Genomic DNA, 14,563 nt, shown 5'->3' on the forward strand with positions numbered 1-14,563 from the left:
CTTATCTTAGCAGCCCCCAGGATCAAATAATCTCTCTGCAGTCAAAACATTCAAAGAAAACACAATAGTATACATAATCCAGACTCTCTGTGTATATTCTATCTTTATGTGGCTTGGTTTTTTTTTTTTTTTTTTTTTTTTTTTTGCTTTTTCGAGACAGGGTTTCTCTGTGGTTTTGGAGCCTGTCCTGGAACTAGCTCTTGTAGACCAGGCTGGCCTCGAACTCACAGAGATCCGCCTGCCTCTGCCTCCCGAGTGCTGGGATTAAAGGCGTGTGCCAGTGGCTTGTTTTTCTTACTCTGTTACTTTTTCAACAAGTTTATTATCTTTATCCCTCTAATATATGGCTGTCTGTATTCTTTTATATTACATTTACTGTCTCTTTACTCTTTTTCCTCTCTCTCCCAAGCCTACATACATTTTTTTAAACAATTGTGTCTTGTTTAGAGGTCTCTTATGTCTGAATCTGTCCTGTTGTGTATCTGAAATCCTTTTCTCTCCAGAAGTACCTCTTAAAATGCAAACAACATTACTAGGACTAAGCCTTTTGGATCTGCCCAGTCTAACAGGTTGAAAGTCCATTCATTGCCTCTGAGAGACATTCTCTCTGCCCCAAATCCAGGGTTGGGTCGCAGCAGGTCTGTGTTGCCATTAAGCAAGTTATAGCACTCTGTTTACAAACCCCATTTAAATGCTCTGTAGCAGGACCCCCCTAAAGGATCAGAGCCATTTGTGCTGGCGAACCAGGAAGCCACCATTTTCTTCCACTACTGCTGAATCTGGAAGACCTCTCTTAAGGAAGCTGTGGCATGCTGCCAGCCAGTGTGTGTGTGTGTGTGGGGGGGGTACAGCTAAACTCTGTTTTGTGTGTGTGTCTAGAATTCCTTTCCAAGCTTTCTCAGGTTTTACATAGATGTAGTCAGCCATGTTGGTGTGCCAATTTGTTGGCAGAGGTTTCTGTCCCAACTTGTCCTGCAATAAACACACAGAAACTATATTATTTGTAATACTGTTTGACCAATAGCTTAAGCATATTGCTTGCTAGCTCTTACATCAAGAATTAACCCATTTTCATTATTTTATATTTTACCATGAGGCTCGTGGCCTACCAGCAAGGTTCTGGCTGGTGACTCCATGGCAGCTCCCTGACTCCACCTTCTTTCTCCCAGCATTCAGTTTAGTTTTCCCTGCCTAGCTCTGTTCTGCTAAGCCACTGGCCGAAACAGCTTCTTTATTCATTAACCAATAAGAGCAACACATATACAGAAGGACTTCCCACACCATGCCTGTGTGAATCTGACAGTTTTACCACAGAGGCGATCCTGAGCAGTCAGTGTGTGGAGATAGGGACTGTTCAAGGAATTCTCAGTGCTAAGAGATTTGCGAGTTACTTCCTTTCTCTAGGCTTCTGGTGACTTGGATACTGACACAAGGTGCCTACTGATGGCCTTGGAAAGCTGTGTGTGTAGTTCAGGAGGACAGCAGTTGTCTAGCATGAGCAAAAATAAAACGGTCCCAGAGGTCAGAGGTCAAGGTTTGGGAGCTGAGCCTAGATGGAGGATGTGAAGGGTCTTCTGATACCTCTTGGGGTTATACTCGCTGGGATGACTGCAGAGTGCCCAGCTCCCATTCCTGAGAAAACTGTCTACAAGATGTGTCCTCTTCAACCCATGGGCACTAATACATCCTTTCCTCTGTGAGCTTGACCTCTTAGGCTACATCAAGCAAGCTGAGCTTAATGGGATGATTCTCTCTCTCTCTCTCTCTCTCTCTCTCTCTCTCTCTCTCTCTCTCTCTCTCTCTCTCTCTCTCTCACACACACACACAGGCATGCATGCACAAGCACGCACAGACACACACCAAAGCACAGGCATGAGCACAGAAGCTCAAATGTAAGTACACAGACAGCATAATACACAAAGAAACACAACACACACACATGTGCACAAATGCACACACACACACGAGGAATGCATGTGTTCAGAAGCAAATTTGCACCTGCTGCTGTTTTGCTGCCAGGACTCTGGCTAGTGGTGCGTAGCACAATGACCCATGCGGCCCTTGTACACCGTATCCCAAAGCTTTGTTCCGGCTGTGGTGTTTGTAGGACCCTTAGGAGGGTGCAAGGGTGATGCCAACTGACACTCCCCTCCCTCCCAGTCAGTGCCTATCATCTCACACTCCCGGTGGCTGCTGAAGCAGGGCGAGCTGCAGCAGATGTCCGGCCCCAAGACCTCCCGCACCCTGCGGACCAAGAAGCTCTTCAGAGAAATTTACCTCTTCCTCTTCAACGACCTGCTGGTGATCTGCCGGCAGATCCCTGGGTGAGCCTGCCCCTGACGAGCATGGAGAGGACCCATAGTGGGGCAGTGGTGAAGCAGTCTTCAGGGTCAAGTTTTCAAAGGTCTGTTCTGCTCCTGCCCAGCTTTGGGCCACGATGAAACATCCCTGAACCTCAGTTTCCTTCCTGTCAGTGTGGAAAGCTGGCACTGTATCTAACACTGAGCTCAATAAAGTGGCCACTGCCTTGCCACACCCCAGGATAGGAGCTCTTCTAGGGAGCCGGGGACTGGCACACTGGGATTCTTTGAATGGGGGTGGTAAGGAATGGCTAGGGCTATATGCTGGCTCTTCCAGCCAGCCAGAAGGTTTCTCTGAGACCAACCGTTTCACCCTGGCTCCCTTGCTCCCCAGAGACAAGTACCAGGTATTCGACTCAGCCCCAAGGGGCCTGCTACGAGTAGAGGAACTGGAGGACCAGGGCCAGACATTGGCTAATGTGTTCATCCTGCGACTGCTGGAAAATGCCGATGACCGGGAGGCCACCTACATGTTGAAGGCTTCCTCCCAGTGAGTATACAGTGCTATGAGCCACACCCAGTGACTCGTAGGTCAGTCTTTCCCAGGTAAAACAGCCTCCACACACATCTGTAGGAGGCTTGTCTCTCAGTACTCAGCACCCATCTTTCCCGTGGGGACCCTGTATAGAGGGCTTTTGCAGGCTCTTTTTGTTGGAGTGTGGATGGCAGGGGATGGCTGCACATTCCTAGCTTTGCCTGTGCACAGAAGAGCAAGTCCATCTTATCAAACGAGATGCTTACAGCTGATATGCCAGTGAGCCACTATCCCCCTCCTCCCCTTCTTTTCACTCTCTGTGTGACCTCCAGCCCTTCACTCTCTCTGTCTGAGCAATCAGAACTGTTGCTTTACAGCCCCAAGCCCTTGGGGGATACATAAGACAGTAGGAACTGCTTGGTGGACCACGGAGCCCCACCTTTCTCTTGGACCTGCCCAGGTGGCCTCATCTCCCTCTGTGCTCAGCTGCCCCAGCCTGGACCACACCCCACCAGGAATTGCCTCCTGCCCTGCTGAGACCCTGGGCCCTAGGTCACAGGATTGACTGACAGGAAGTGGTGATAACATTCCCGGCTTTGCCACAGCTGAGAGACTTCACTGTAGCACATCTTTGAGAGCTAGCCTTGAGGACCTCACAGATGGCGGCTCCTCACACTGTCGGGCTTCAAACCCCTAGCCTGGGAGGAATGTGCATGGGTTCCCTGTGCAGCTAACTGAGCTGTCCTGGAGCCAGGCTCAGAATGTCGCCAACCTGGGGGTCCAAGTGCACGCAATTGGGAGGAGTTTGTTGGCTCTGAAGTTGGGGTGCTATCTGTCCCCTTCCTATGCAGGAGCGAGATGAAGCGCTGGATGACCTCCCTGGCCCCCAACAGGAGGACCAAGTTTGTGTCCTTCACATCCCGGCTGCTGGGTGAGTCCCTGACTTAGAAAGGGGGCTCTCGGTGGGCTTTGGCTAAGACTCACTGGGCCTCAGCTCCAGGGTTCCTTGACTGCCTGGTACCAACCTGAAGCTCAGTGCCTGTGTACGCTGGCTGTCTAAGCTTCATTCAAATTGGATGGTTAAGGAAGAAATGGAAGTTCCTGAGTCTTAAGTGTCAGGCGGCAGAATATTAGACCCAAACTCCATTGTTCTTTTGGATTTTCCAGTTGTCTAAAACTCGTAGAAGACCCAAGGGAGCATGAGCCTGGCTTGTAAAGAAAGTTACTGTCCTAGCCTGCTGGCCTGTCCTCACCCCAAGCTGCTCAGTGGGTCACACCTGAGAACAAGAGGTTCTTCCTGCCTTCTAGGCTGAGAACCCCATTTTACCTAGCTAATCCTTTCCTCCCTCTCCCCAGAATTCCTGGTAGTTGAATGAAGCCTCTCTAGGATGTGAGCTCCTCCCTCCCAGAGGGGACCTTTCTCACTGATGTGCTGTCCCGCGTCCTGTTTAAGACTGGACTTAGCCACCTGCTGCTAGCAGCCTTGTCCCCTGGGCCACTGCCTGTCATCCTTGCTTGTCTGGATGTGGGGCAGGGTGGAACCTGTGACGGGGACACACCATACACTCTCCCATCCTGCAGACTGTCCCCAGGTCCAGTGTGTACACCCATACGTGGCCCAGCAGCCCGATGAGCTGACGCTGGAACTTGCAGACATCCTGAACATCCTGGAGAAGACGGAGGACGGTGAGGCTCCCAGGAGACCCTGCATCCCACCATGCCCCTCGAAGGGGATGAAGGACTATAGCTTGGGTGTAGGACTCGATGGCGCAGTTGGCAGGTGGGCAGGCAGAGCCCAGCATCCTTGCTGGTGCTGGCACTACCCAGACATCCTGCCTGAGCACTGGGCCCAGCATCCTTGGTCTTTCCTCAGACTTCCTTCCATCCTGTGAGCTGCCGTGCTCCTTCCCTTCCAGCAGGCCTGGCAGGTGTGTTTCTTTGTCTCTCACCAGCCTTGCCTATGGCCTCTGCCCTCCCCTAGGAGGGAGTTTAACCCTGACCTCAACCTCTTTGGTCACAAGCTTCTGGGGTCCCCTGAGACCACCAGGCTATGAATCCCTGTTCCTGCCCACCCTGTGGGTGTCAGGCAGGATTAGCTCCAAACAGAGTTTTCCTGTAGCCCCTGCCCAATTTAACCCCAAAGTAACCAATGTAGGAATCCCCACTTTTGTATATGAAATGTTCTTGATCAAGATCCTAGAAGCACATACCTGTAATTCCACCATTTGGGAGGCAGAGGCAGAGAAAAACCTCTGAAATTTCATGAGTGGCCTGGCCACAGAGTGAGAACCAGATGTCATTACAACAGAGACCATCAAAATACCTGAAGAGAACAAAGACCCCTTCCTATCCCCTCCTTTGTTCCGGGCCATGATTGGGAAACAAAGTGATCTCCACAGTATCCCTCTGGGGTCCCAGGGACCTCCCTGCCCTTTCCCCAGCATAATCCACTGCCTCACACTCCTCCCAAGGTGGCCAGCAGAAGGCACACCTCTGACCCAGGTAGGGACAAGCTGTTTAGCAACAAGCCTGGCAAAAGACTTCTAGGAGAGAAGAGGCAACAGAGAAAAGGTGAGGGCACTTGGGGGGACTCAGGGTGTCCCCAAAGTTTATAATGGCTATCCTCTTCCCCCGCCAGCAACCACTTGGCCCTCCAAGTGAGATTCTGAGAAAATATGCCCAGTGAGAGGGTGAGCTCACTGTTCAGTGATCAGCTGTTTCCTACACTGGCCCCCTGGATGCCTCTGTTAGGGGTGGCCCTCCAGGTCTCCTCCTGTCCCGGTACGGGGCAGCCTCCGAACCTTCAGAAATAGGCTGCCACTCGTGGGAGAGCCTGACGCCTGGTTTTTCACATTCCATGTGTTTCCTAGCACATCACAGGAGCAATCCGAGCTTAGGTGGGGTGCCCAGCCACTGCCCTGTGGCTCCGTCCTTGCTTCCCAGACAGAGGGGAAGCCGAGCTAAGGAAAGCCCAGCCTTGTCTCGCCCTGACCCTGCTGCTTCCTTTGCAGGGTGGATCTTTGGCGAGCGCTTACATGACCAGGAGAGAGGATGGTTTCCCAGTTCCATGACAGAGGAGATCCTGAACCCCAAGATCCGCTCCCAGAACCTCAAGGAATGTTTCCGAGTACATAAGATGGAGGACCCTCAGCGCAGCCAGAATAAGGACCGCAGGAAGTTGGGCAGCCGGAATAGGCAATGAACCTCAGCTTAGGCACCAGCCTGAAGGAGGGGTGTGGGCAGGGGGTGCAGACCCAGCAGAGAACCCCAAAAAATACAGAGGGTCTTAGGGAGGAAAAGTCAGTGCCTTCCCAGGCAGCAGGAGTGGCTTGGGCCTGCACTGTCCCTACCTGCACTGTAGGGGGCACTAGCGTCCTGGTCACTCCCTTGCTTACACACTGGCGGCCATGGCTAAGTACTTAAGCAGATTTACACCACCACCTCTCCAGTCTGTCCGAGCTAGAAGAGGGTAGGCATGTTCCGGAGACCTTCCAGCGCCTGGAGAGGCCCACGCAAGGGTTTCCGGCCTGAAGCAGGCAGGAGGTGACTACTGTCAGGTCCCCTGAACTACACGTCCTTCCCTCCTTTGGAAGAGTCCACCGAGCACAGCAATGGGCCGCCCCTGCCTGAGGGAGCTTGTGAGCGGTGCTGAAGCTGCCCGCCCCTCCCTGCGCCTCTGCCAGCCTCTCTTGCACGGCCAAGCCCTGCCCTCAGCAGGCCTCCCAGAGCTTGGCTGAGGATTCATGTCTCTGGCTCCTTGAAGGGCTAGATGTCGCTTGTGTCTCCTGGCCCCTGAAGGAGCCCAGGTGTTTTTTTGCAGAATGAATTGGTCACTGCATCCTTTATGGTCATGGTTTTGAGAAAAGCAAATATCATTTTTTTTTTTTTGGCTGCATTAAAAGAAGCATCCTGTATAAATTAAGGGGTGGAAGCCTATTCTTTATCACCCCATGCGCACAGCAATGAGGTATTTGGTTCTGGGTTGGGAGGGGGTAGCCGGTAGGAGAAACCTCTCCTTGAGGAGGGGCCTGCAAACACTTCAAAGGGAACAGCTAACATCAGGTCTCAGAGTGAGAATGGCTTGGGCCTCTGCTTTTAGGGTGGGTGGGGGGGACTCAAGAAAGGGCTCTTGCTATTGTATAAGTACACACTTACAAGGCCACAGGGACCCTCAGGTATCAGTCAACAGTGGCCAGTAGGGGATCTGACCCCAGCCCTGGGACGCAGACTCCCTCCCTGGTCCAGACACTGACCTCAGATGTTCCCCTGTGCCTTCAGTGGCAGCTGGTTCCCCGAGTGGCTGCGCCTACCCAGGCCTGCACAGCCACCCCCACCCTGTTTCTGTTTCAGAGTGTCTCCTCCAGTTCTGTCCCAGGAAAGTATCCAGCACACAGCGATTCCACCAGAGAGATGCTCTACTTCAAAGCAGGCCTTTTGTTTGTTTTGTCTCTTAAGACTCTGTCCCAATATAGCCCAGATTGGCCTTAAAATTCATCGTCCCTCCTCAGCCTCCTGGCATTGCAGGCATGTGCCACCATGCCAGACCCAGAGGCCTTGAGTTTGAGCCGCTGGACTTTGTAGTGTCTTCCCACCGATCGTGCACAGCTCTTGGTGATCTTGAGACCTCAGACCCCTGAGCATTCCTGGGAGGAGATGACCCCTTGCTAAGGTGCGACCAGAGGGCCGCAGCTCCTACCCTGTCCTACTAGGCTGGCTCATCTCCACTCCCCTCCTCATTCTGTCCGGGAGTGCTCTCCAACTTCTGGGTCAGATGGAGAAAGAGGAACATACGTGAACCCCAGGCCCAGAAGAATGTGTGGTTGGAAATGGGAAAATTTGGAGCCTTGAGAGGAGGCGTGAAGACACAAGGATTGGGGTTCTGAATTAGGAGATGGCCCCTCCTGCCTGAGTCAAGGTTAAAAGCCTTTACTACCCCACCCAATGTCAGTCCTCCACCATTTGCCAGTTGGCCTCAAGAAACAGAAGGAACCTGGGTCAAGCTCGCCAGTTCTGCTTCCCCGCCCCCAGTCTTGCCAGGCGGAAGCACAAAGGGCTAGGAGTTCGGTGGCCCTAAATCTCGCCGCGAGTGGTTTTTAGAGCGTGGACACCGGAGTTCCCCGCGCCCTGCGTGCACTCCGGCACACACAACACACGCGCGCGCACACACACACACACACACACGTTGCCACGCGTGCACATGTTTCCCGCCTGGAGTTTTCCACCCACGGCTCCAGGCACGCGGCGCGGCCCAGCAACACGCCCCCGTCCCGTTCACATGCCGCTACACCTGCACGCGGGCTCGCACACGCAGAGACACCGGGGACGCGGAGGGGACAAAGGAGAGCACAGGTTGCAGAGTCGCCATGGGCCGGCCTGCGCAGCTCTTTATTGGCTTCAAGAAGCAGAAAACTTTCTCAGCGCAACGACCACGAGCGCCAGCACTACGCAGGTGGCCAAAAGGGCGGCGATCACGATGGCTGCAATGGCGCCAGGCCCAAGCGATCCTGTGGAGAACAGAGGAACTTGTCACCTCAGAGGTCCAGCCAAAGCCTGACCCTTCATGCTGTTCTTCCTCCCTCCACTCCCTCTAACCCTCCTCCGTCCCCTCTCCCTGCCTGGTCCACACCCTACCTCCGTCCTGATCCACCCCCGCAGGAGGGCTGTTGTCCTCTGGTCCTGGGGCAGAGGTGGGGAATGGCGGGCCTGAGGCTGCGAGTTCCTGGCTGTGGCTGGTGCTCTCCAAAGGACCTTCACCTGACGCCAATTCAACGGGCTCGTTCCACAGGGTGGGATTGGGCACCTGGGGACCCTCTGCTGCAAAACCAAGGACAAGTAGTAGGACTCAGGTGGTTTGCTGGCAGGGATGCCAACCCTCCCCACCAGAACAACTGAGAACTTATGCTTGGGGGTACACCAGCCCCTACATTCCATAGGGTGGGGCACCTGGCTGGGAAATTCACTCCTAAGTTTGAGAGACCATCCACGTGTGACCCAGAACACCCACTGAGCTAATGCTCACAGGAGGTCAGACTGGGACAGAGAGACAGAGCACAGTTGCAAAATGGGGATTCCTGTGTCCCTCGGGGCAGACACGGCTCAGTCTTCACCTGGGGCAAAAGCTGAGAGTCAAGGACCTTTGAGGGTGCCACTACTCAAGGAAAGACCAGGAGAAGCCCACCTAAGCCACAGCCTCAGATCAGGAGACCAACCATGGGCATCTAACAGCCCCTCCTTCAACCCAAGACAAGGACATCACTGCCTACGGGAAGGAGGGCCTATGAAGAGAAGGTGGCCAGCGAAAGGAGGTTCTCAGACTAAGTCAGTCTCAGTCAGAGCATGGGTCCCTGAGTGGCCTTTTCACCAAGAGTCCTCTGCTGGGAGTCAGCATGGTTTGGGGGCACCCAAGGGATCCCAGATGGAAGGAAGGAGACAGGAAACACAGGATTATGGGAGTCAAGGGATGTTTCCACCTGCCACAGTCCTCCCTCCCCCTAACACCCACCACTGTAAAGAGCACCGCCTCCTCCCCCAGACAGAAGTTCAAGACCAGGCTGGTCAAAAGCTCTGAGATTTTCCCTCGGCCTGTCCCCCAGCATCTCAGCTGGTCCCTGCCCAGTTGGGAAGGCAAGTGATCCAGGAACACTCAGTCCCCAAACAGGTCCCCCACACAGGCCCAGAGGATCTCATTCTATTAATTCTAGCTGCTTGTGGCATGGGGACCATTTTATCTCTAATTAGTCACAAGAGGGTCAAGACTCGGGTTGAGTGGAGAGAGCCAGGGCCAGGTGGTCCTGAGCTCAGGGCAGGCTGGTGACGGCTGTGTCATCTGACAGAACGCCAGGGGTACCTCCAGCCCAGCCACAACCTACAGGTCCCTGAGACTCCTTTGAGCCAAGGGTTTCATCTTTGGGTGATTTCCCCCAGCACCCCCATGGACAAGCTCAGGATAGGGACTGCTCAGGGTAGACCCAAGGGACTTGTGTGTTTCTGTCCATGGTGCCCACCCGGGGCAAACAGAGCACACAGTCAAAGCCTGACTCCAGTCAGCATCAAAATAACCAAGTCCTCAAAACCGCCAAGGTCTGGGAATGAGAAAGATCTGTGGCCAGGACAAGGGAGGAGTCAGATGTCCTGTCAGAGACTCCCGGGAAGGCTGGTAAGGACCATGCCAGGGTTCCTGTGCCAGTTTGATGCCACATTCTGGTTGGGAAAGAGAGTGTCTTTGTTCTTAACTGAACGACTCAGGAAAAATGATGTTGGCAACTTTGGACTGCTTCTGCATCTGGGGTCAAAGAGCAGCGTGGCAGACACTGGTAACTAGGTGAAGGAGCAGCATGGCAGACACTGGTAACTAGGTGAAGGAGCAGCATGGCAGACACTGGTAACTAGGTGAAGGAGCAGCGTGGCAGACACTGGTAACTAGGTGAAGGAGCAGCGTGGCAGACACTGGTAACTAGGTGAAGGAGCAGCGTGGCAGACACTGGTAACTAGGTGAAGGAGCAGCGTGGCAGACACTGGTAACTAGGTGAAGGAGCAGCGTGGCAGACACTGGTAACTAGGTGAAGGAGCAGCGTGGCAGACGTTGGTAACTAGGTGAAGGAGCAGCGTGGCAGACACTGGTAACTAGGTGAAGGAGCAGCGTGGCAGACACTGGTAACTAGGTGAAGGAGCAGCGTGGCAGACGTTGGTAACTAGGTGAAGGAGCAGCGTGGCAGACGTTGGTAACTAGGTGAAGGAGCAGCATGGCAGACACTGGTAACTAGGTGAAGGAGCAGCATGGCAGATACTGGTAACTAGGTGAAGGAGCAGCGTGGCAGACACTGGTAACTAGGTGAAGGAGCAGCGTGGCAGACACTGGTAACTAGGTGAAGGAGCAGCGTGGCAGACGTTGGTAACTAGGTGAAGGAGCAGCGTGGCAGACACTGGTAACTAGGTGAAGGAGCAGCGTGGCAGACACTGGTAACTAGGTGAAGGAGCAGCGTGGCAGACGTTGGTAACTAGGTGAAGGAGCAGCGTGGCAGACATGGTAACTAGGTGAAGGAGCAGCGTGGCAGACACTGGTAACTAGGTGAAGGAGCAGCGTGGCAGACACTGGTAACTAGGTGAAGGAGCAGCGTGGCAGACGTTGGTAACTAGGTGAAGGAGCAGCATGGCAGACACTGGTAACTAGGTGAAGGAGCAGCGTGGCAGACACTGGTAACTAGGTGAAGGAGCAGCGTGGCAGACACTTGTAACTAGGTGAAGGAGCAGCGTGGCAGGTGTTAACTGGTAACTAGGTGAAGGAGCAGCGTGGCAGGTGTTAACTGGTAACTAGGTGAAGGAGCAGCGTGGCAGGTGTTGGTAACTGGTAACTAGGTGAAGGAGCAGCATGGCAGACACTGGTAACTGGTAACTAGGTAAAGGAGCAGCGTGGCAGATGTTGGTAAAGGCTGTGTTGGGGTTCCATAGATAATTTTACAACTTTTTTTTTTGTAAATTTGGAATCTTGTTGGAATCTTTCTACTATAAGATTTTGGCAGACCCCTGACTCCCTAGGTTCTACCCTGAAACCTCTCACAAGTCTGGGCCAAACTTGAGACTCAACTTGGAGGTAAGGAGTACTGTCATGCGAAAGACCTCCAAAGACTGCTTCCTCTCACAGAGTTCAGGTCTGGCGCCCAGACCAGCCCCCCACTAACCATGAAGAGCCCTCTGTGAAGAGGGCAAAGTGACCTGGTCAGAGAAGGCAGTGTTTACAGCCTGAAATCTCTCTTGAAAGGCCTCAAGCAGTCTAGCCTCAGGCTCCCAGGGCTGGACAGAGAAAGGCCCTGAGAGTGCCTGCCCTATGGCCCTGAGGTCTGGGCCGTGTAGACTGCCAGTCTGCCCTGAGACTCCTCAGGACACACCCCAAACAGCCAGGCAGGCCTCTCCCTATCCCATCTCTCCTGGCCAAAGCTCACCACCAGTGCCAGGAAAGCCGCCCAAGGATTGTTTGCCTAAGCGGTGCCTGTTCCCTGGCCAGGGACTGCGCTTGCCCCAACCCACCAAAGAAGGAGATGCTTCTGTGGGCCATAGCCCAGGCCTTATCTTGTTTTCTTACACACTCCTTGTTCCCCAGACTCAGAACAGTAAGGGAGAGCAACACGCTGGCTCCCTCCGAGTCCTCCGGGTCAGTGTGCCAGCAGGAGAGGGGCAAGAAGTGGGGGTAGTCCTGGGCCCCGGAAACAGGATGTGGAGGGGGTAAGCTGAGTGACAACAAGTGAGGCTAAGGAAGGGAGACATGGCAGGAGACTCCTGAGAAGGGTCTGTCCACCTTGGCTACAAGAAGACCCACCATAGAAGAGTGAGCAATGCCACCGGACTTTCCGTTCTGGCAGAGGGGGCACAGTGTCAGCGCCACAAGCTTGGACACTTCAGGCTGTCCCCTAGCCCCACCATCCCAAGCTGCTCTACCTTTCGGTAAATAAGTTTATTCAACGGTTAGTCTGACCACAGGCCCTGAGGCCAGGCGCCCATGCTCACAGACAGCCTTTGTGCAGCCATGAAGAGCCTTTTCATCCTCACTCTGGCCTCCTGCCCGCTCAACCTGGCCTGCTCCTCTACCTTAGTGGCTATGGCCACCGGCTGAGGCAGGGAGGGTGGCAGGCTGGCCTGGGCCTCAACCCCAGGACTACGCCATCTCTTTCCTGATCCAGGACTACAGCCCAGGAGAGAGAGAGACGGGCTGTGTGGACCTTGTACATTACCTGCTCAGACCTGTGGGTCTAGGGCTTTTATCTCCCTGTTGCCAGAACAGTCAGAACCCCAAGACTCAATTGGCGTTCCCATGCTTGCTGTGGGCCTGCCTGTACTTGGAGGTGGGCACCCGTGGAAGGAAGAGGGAGGTGAGGTCAGGTGAGGTCCTGACTATTCCCAAAGCTTCTGTGGGAGCAGAAAGCCCACCTACCAAAGTTGTGTGAGCACCACCTGACCGGGGCTCTGGCTAGAAGTTTGAGCTGGAAGAGGCAGCGGGAACCTGGGCAGGAGCCACTAGGAAGGCCCGAGCTGCAGGGCTTTGCCAAGCAACTGCCTCACTGTGGCAGGAAGCTGCATGGGTCTCAGCCCTGGGTCGGAGTTGATGGAAAATGCCTCCCACACTGTAAGACACATCTCCCAACATCAGGGGTATCTCAGGCTACATCCCACTCCCCAAAAAACTAGGTGTGTCCTAATCAGTGAGAAGAGATGGCTCTCCCTAAGATCCCTTTGGGCTTAGCCGAGGGGCTGGGAACCCTGCTCGAACTCTGAAGACATATTGTTGACTGGGCGCTTGGCCACCCTGAGAGTCCTGCTGTCAGACCTGGTGAGGTCACCATGCCCCTGTGAGGGAGGCAGTGGAGTGAGTGTTCCCCCTGCAGGTGCGGAAAGGGCCAGGAGAGGCATGAGACCAGCAGACCTTAAGCTACTTCCTGGGGTGTCGAGGAGGAGAGAAAGGCCCCCAGACCACCATCACCTGCGCCTCCTGGAGTGTGGCTGGGAGTTTCCAGGCCCTGCTTTCATAATGGAGGTGACTGCTCTCCTTCAGAGATCTGCAAACACCTCTGAAGTTCAGGTTGCAATGTTGTGAGACAATTAGGGAACTCAGAGGCAGGCTGCCCGTCCGCCGACTACTGAACCACTGCGGACAATTTATTCCCACATAGAGCCAAGCCTACCTGTGCCTATGTCCCTGCTCTGAAGGTGACCTGGAACAGCCCTGCCAATGCAGCCTCTCTCGTCAGACCCCTGACGCAGCCATCTGGGTCTCCGTGCATTGCCTTCACTGTGCTGTAAAGGACTCTAAGAGCTAATTACCTCTATGGGAACAGAACCTAGGTCGCAAGCCAGCATGGAAGGGTTTGCAGGTTTTAAAGGAATTCCAAGTCACTAGGTTTTCTGCTCAGCATCCGGGGCTCTGGCCTCTTAGCCCTATGCCCTCTGTCTGATGAGCCCTCCTGTCTCCCAGATCCAGAAACCTCCAGCTGTCCTAGTGACAAAATACCCCCCAGAACTCCAGACAACTGAATGTCCTTGACTCCGATACCCTGGTCGCCCTCCTAAGTCAATGTCACCCATCCCGGCTGCTAACAGGTCCCTGACACATCATCTTATTCCGCTTCTACCAGTCAGCATTGTGGGGATCCCCTTCACCCCCAGAATCACCACCTCTGGGCATCCTGCCTCTTGTGAGAGGCTTGTGCTCTGTAGAAACTGCAGAATCTATCCCCACTGGTAAATGCTGGCCCTGAGAAGTTGGTGGCAGCAGAGCCAACAGCCCGCGCCCCTTACCTGTGAGTACCGCAGGGGCTAGGACCCCAGAGATGAGCAGCAGCGCCATGTGCAGGGTCAGACAAGATGCCATCCTGGCAGTGAGTGAGCAGTGTGTGGGACACAGAGGACTAAGCGGCTGGGCTCGGGCAGCGGGGAAAGGAGCTTCAAAGAGCTGGGAAGGGTTTTCATCAATGCAAACTCTGTCCTCCTGGGACAGCGTGCCCGCCCCCCACACATGCAAGCACACGCGCGCATGCACACACACACACACACACACACACACAGAGAGAGAGAGAGAGAGAGAGAGAGAGAGAGAGAGAAGGAGGTAGAGAGAGAGGGAAAGAGAGAGAAAGCTCAGCAGACCTGCAGTCCTGAACTAGCAAACAGCCCCACCCTGGAAAGGAACGGAGAAAATTGTTTTTTATTTCTCTTTACCTCTCTTTTTCTCTCTTCTACCTTT

At 54.1% G+C, this 14,563-nt stretch overlaps 2 protein-coding genes across 3 annotated transcripts in view; one reads left to right on the forward strand and one right to left on the reverse strand.

Annotated features, from left to right (window-relative positions):
- Positions 1-6,747, forward strand: part of Ngef (neuronal guanine nucleotide exchange factor) — a 97,747-nt gene extending 91,000 nt beyond the window's left edge. For both annotated transcript variants that reach the window (XM_057763234.1, XM_057763235.1), the window contains 5 exons: positions 2,161-2,324; positions 2,695-2,850; positions 3,687-3,766; positions 4,417-4,521; positions 5,847-6,747. In XM_057763234.1, the coding sequence (XP_057619217.1) occupies positions 2,161-2,324; positions 2,695-2,850; positions 3,687-3,766; positions 4,417-4,521; positions 5,847-6,037 (696 nt within the window). In that variant the 3' untranslated portion in view covers positions 6,038-6,747. The remainder of the gene's footprint in view (positions 1-2,160; positions 2,325-2,694; positions 2,851-3,686; positions 3,767-4,416; positions 4,522-5,846) is intronic.
- Positions 6,748-8,229: 1,482 nt separating this feature from the next.
- Snorc (secondary ossification center associated regulator of chondrocyte maturation) lies at positions 8,230-14,194 on the reverse strand. The gene is made up of 3 exons (XM_057763328.1): positions 14,122-14,194; positions 8,467-8,649; positions 8,230-8,339 (listed from the first exon to the last, which is right to left on the reverse strand). The coding sequence occupies exons 1-3, from the start codon at positions 14,192-14,194 to the stop codon at positions 8,230-8,232; spliced, it is 366 nt and encodes a 121-aa protein (XP_057619311.1).
- Positions 14,195-14,563: the final 369 nt, after the last annotated feature.

Source organism: Chionomys nivalis, chromosome 2 (genome assembly GCF_950005125.1).
Source record: "Chionomys nivalis chromosome 2, mChiNiv1.1, whole genome shotgun sequence".
NCBI lineage: Eukaryota > Metazoa > Chordata > Mammalia > Rodentia > Cricetidae > Chionomys > Chionomys nivalis.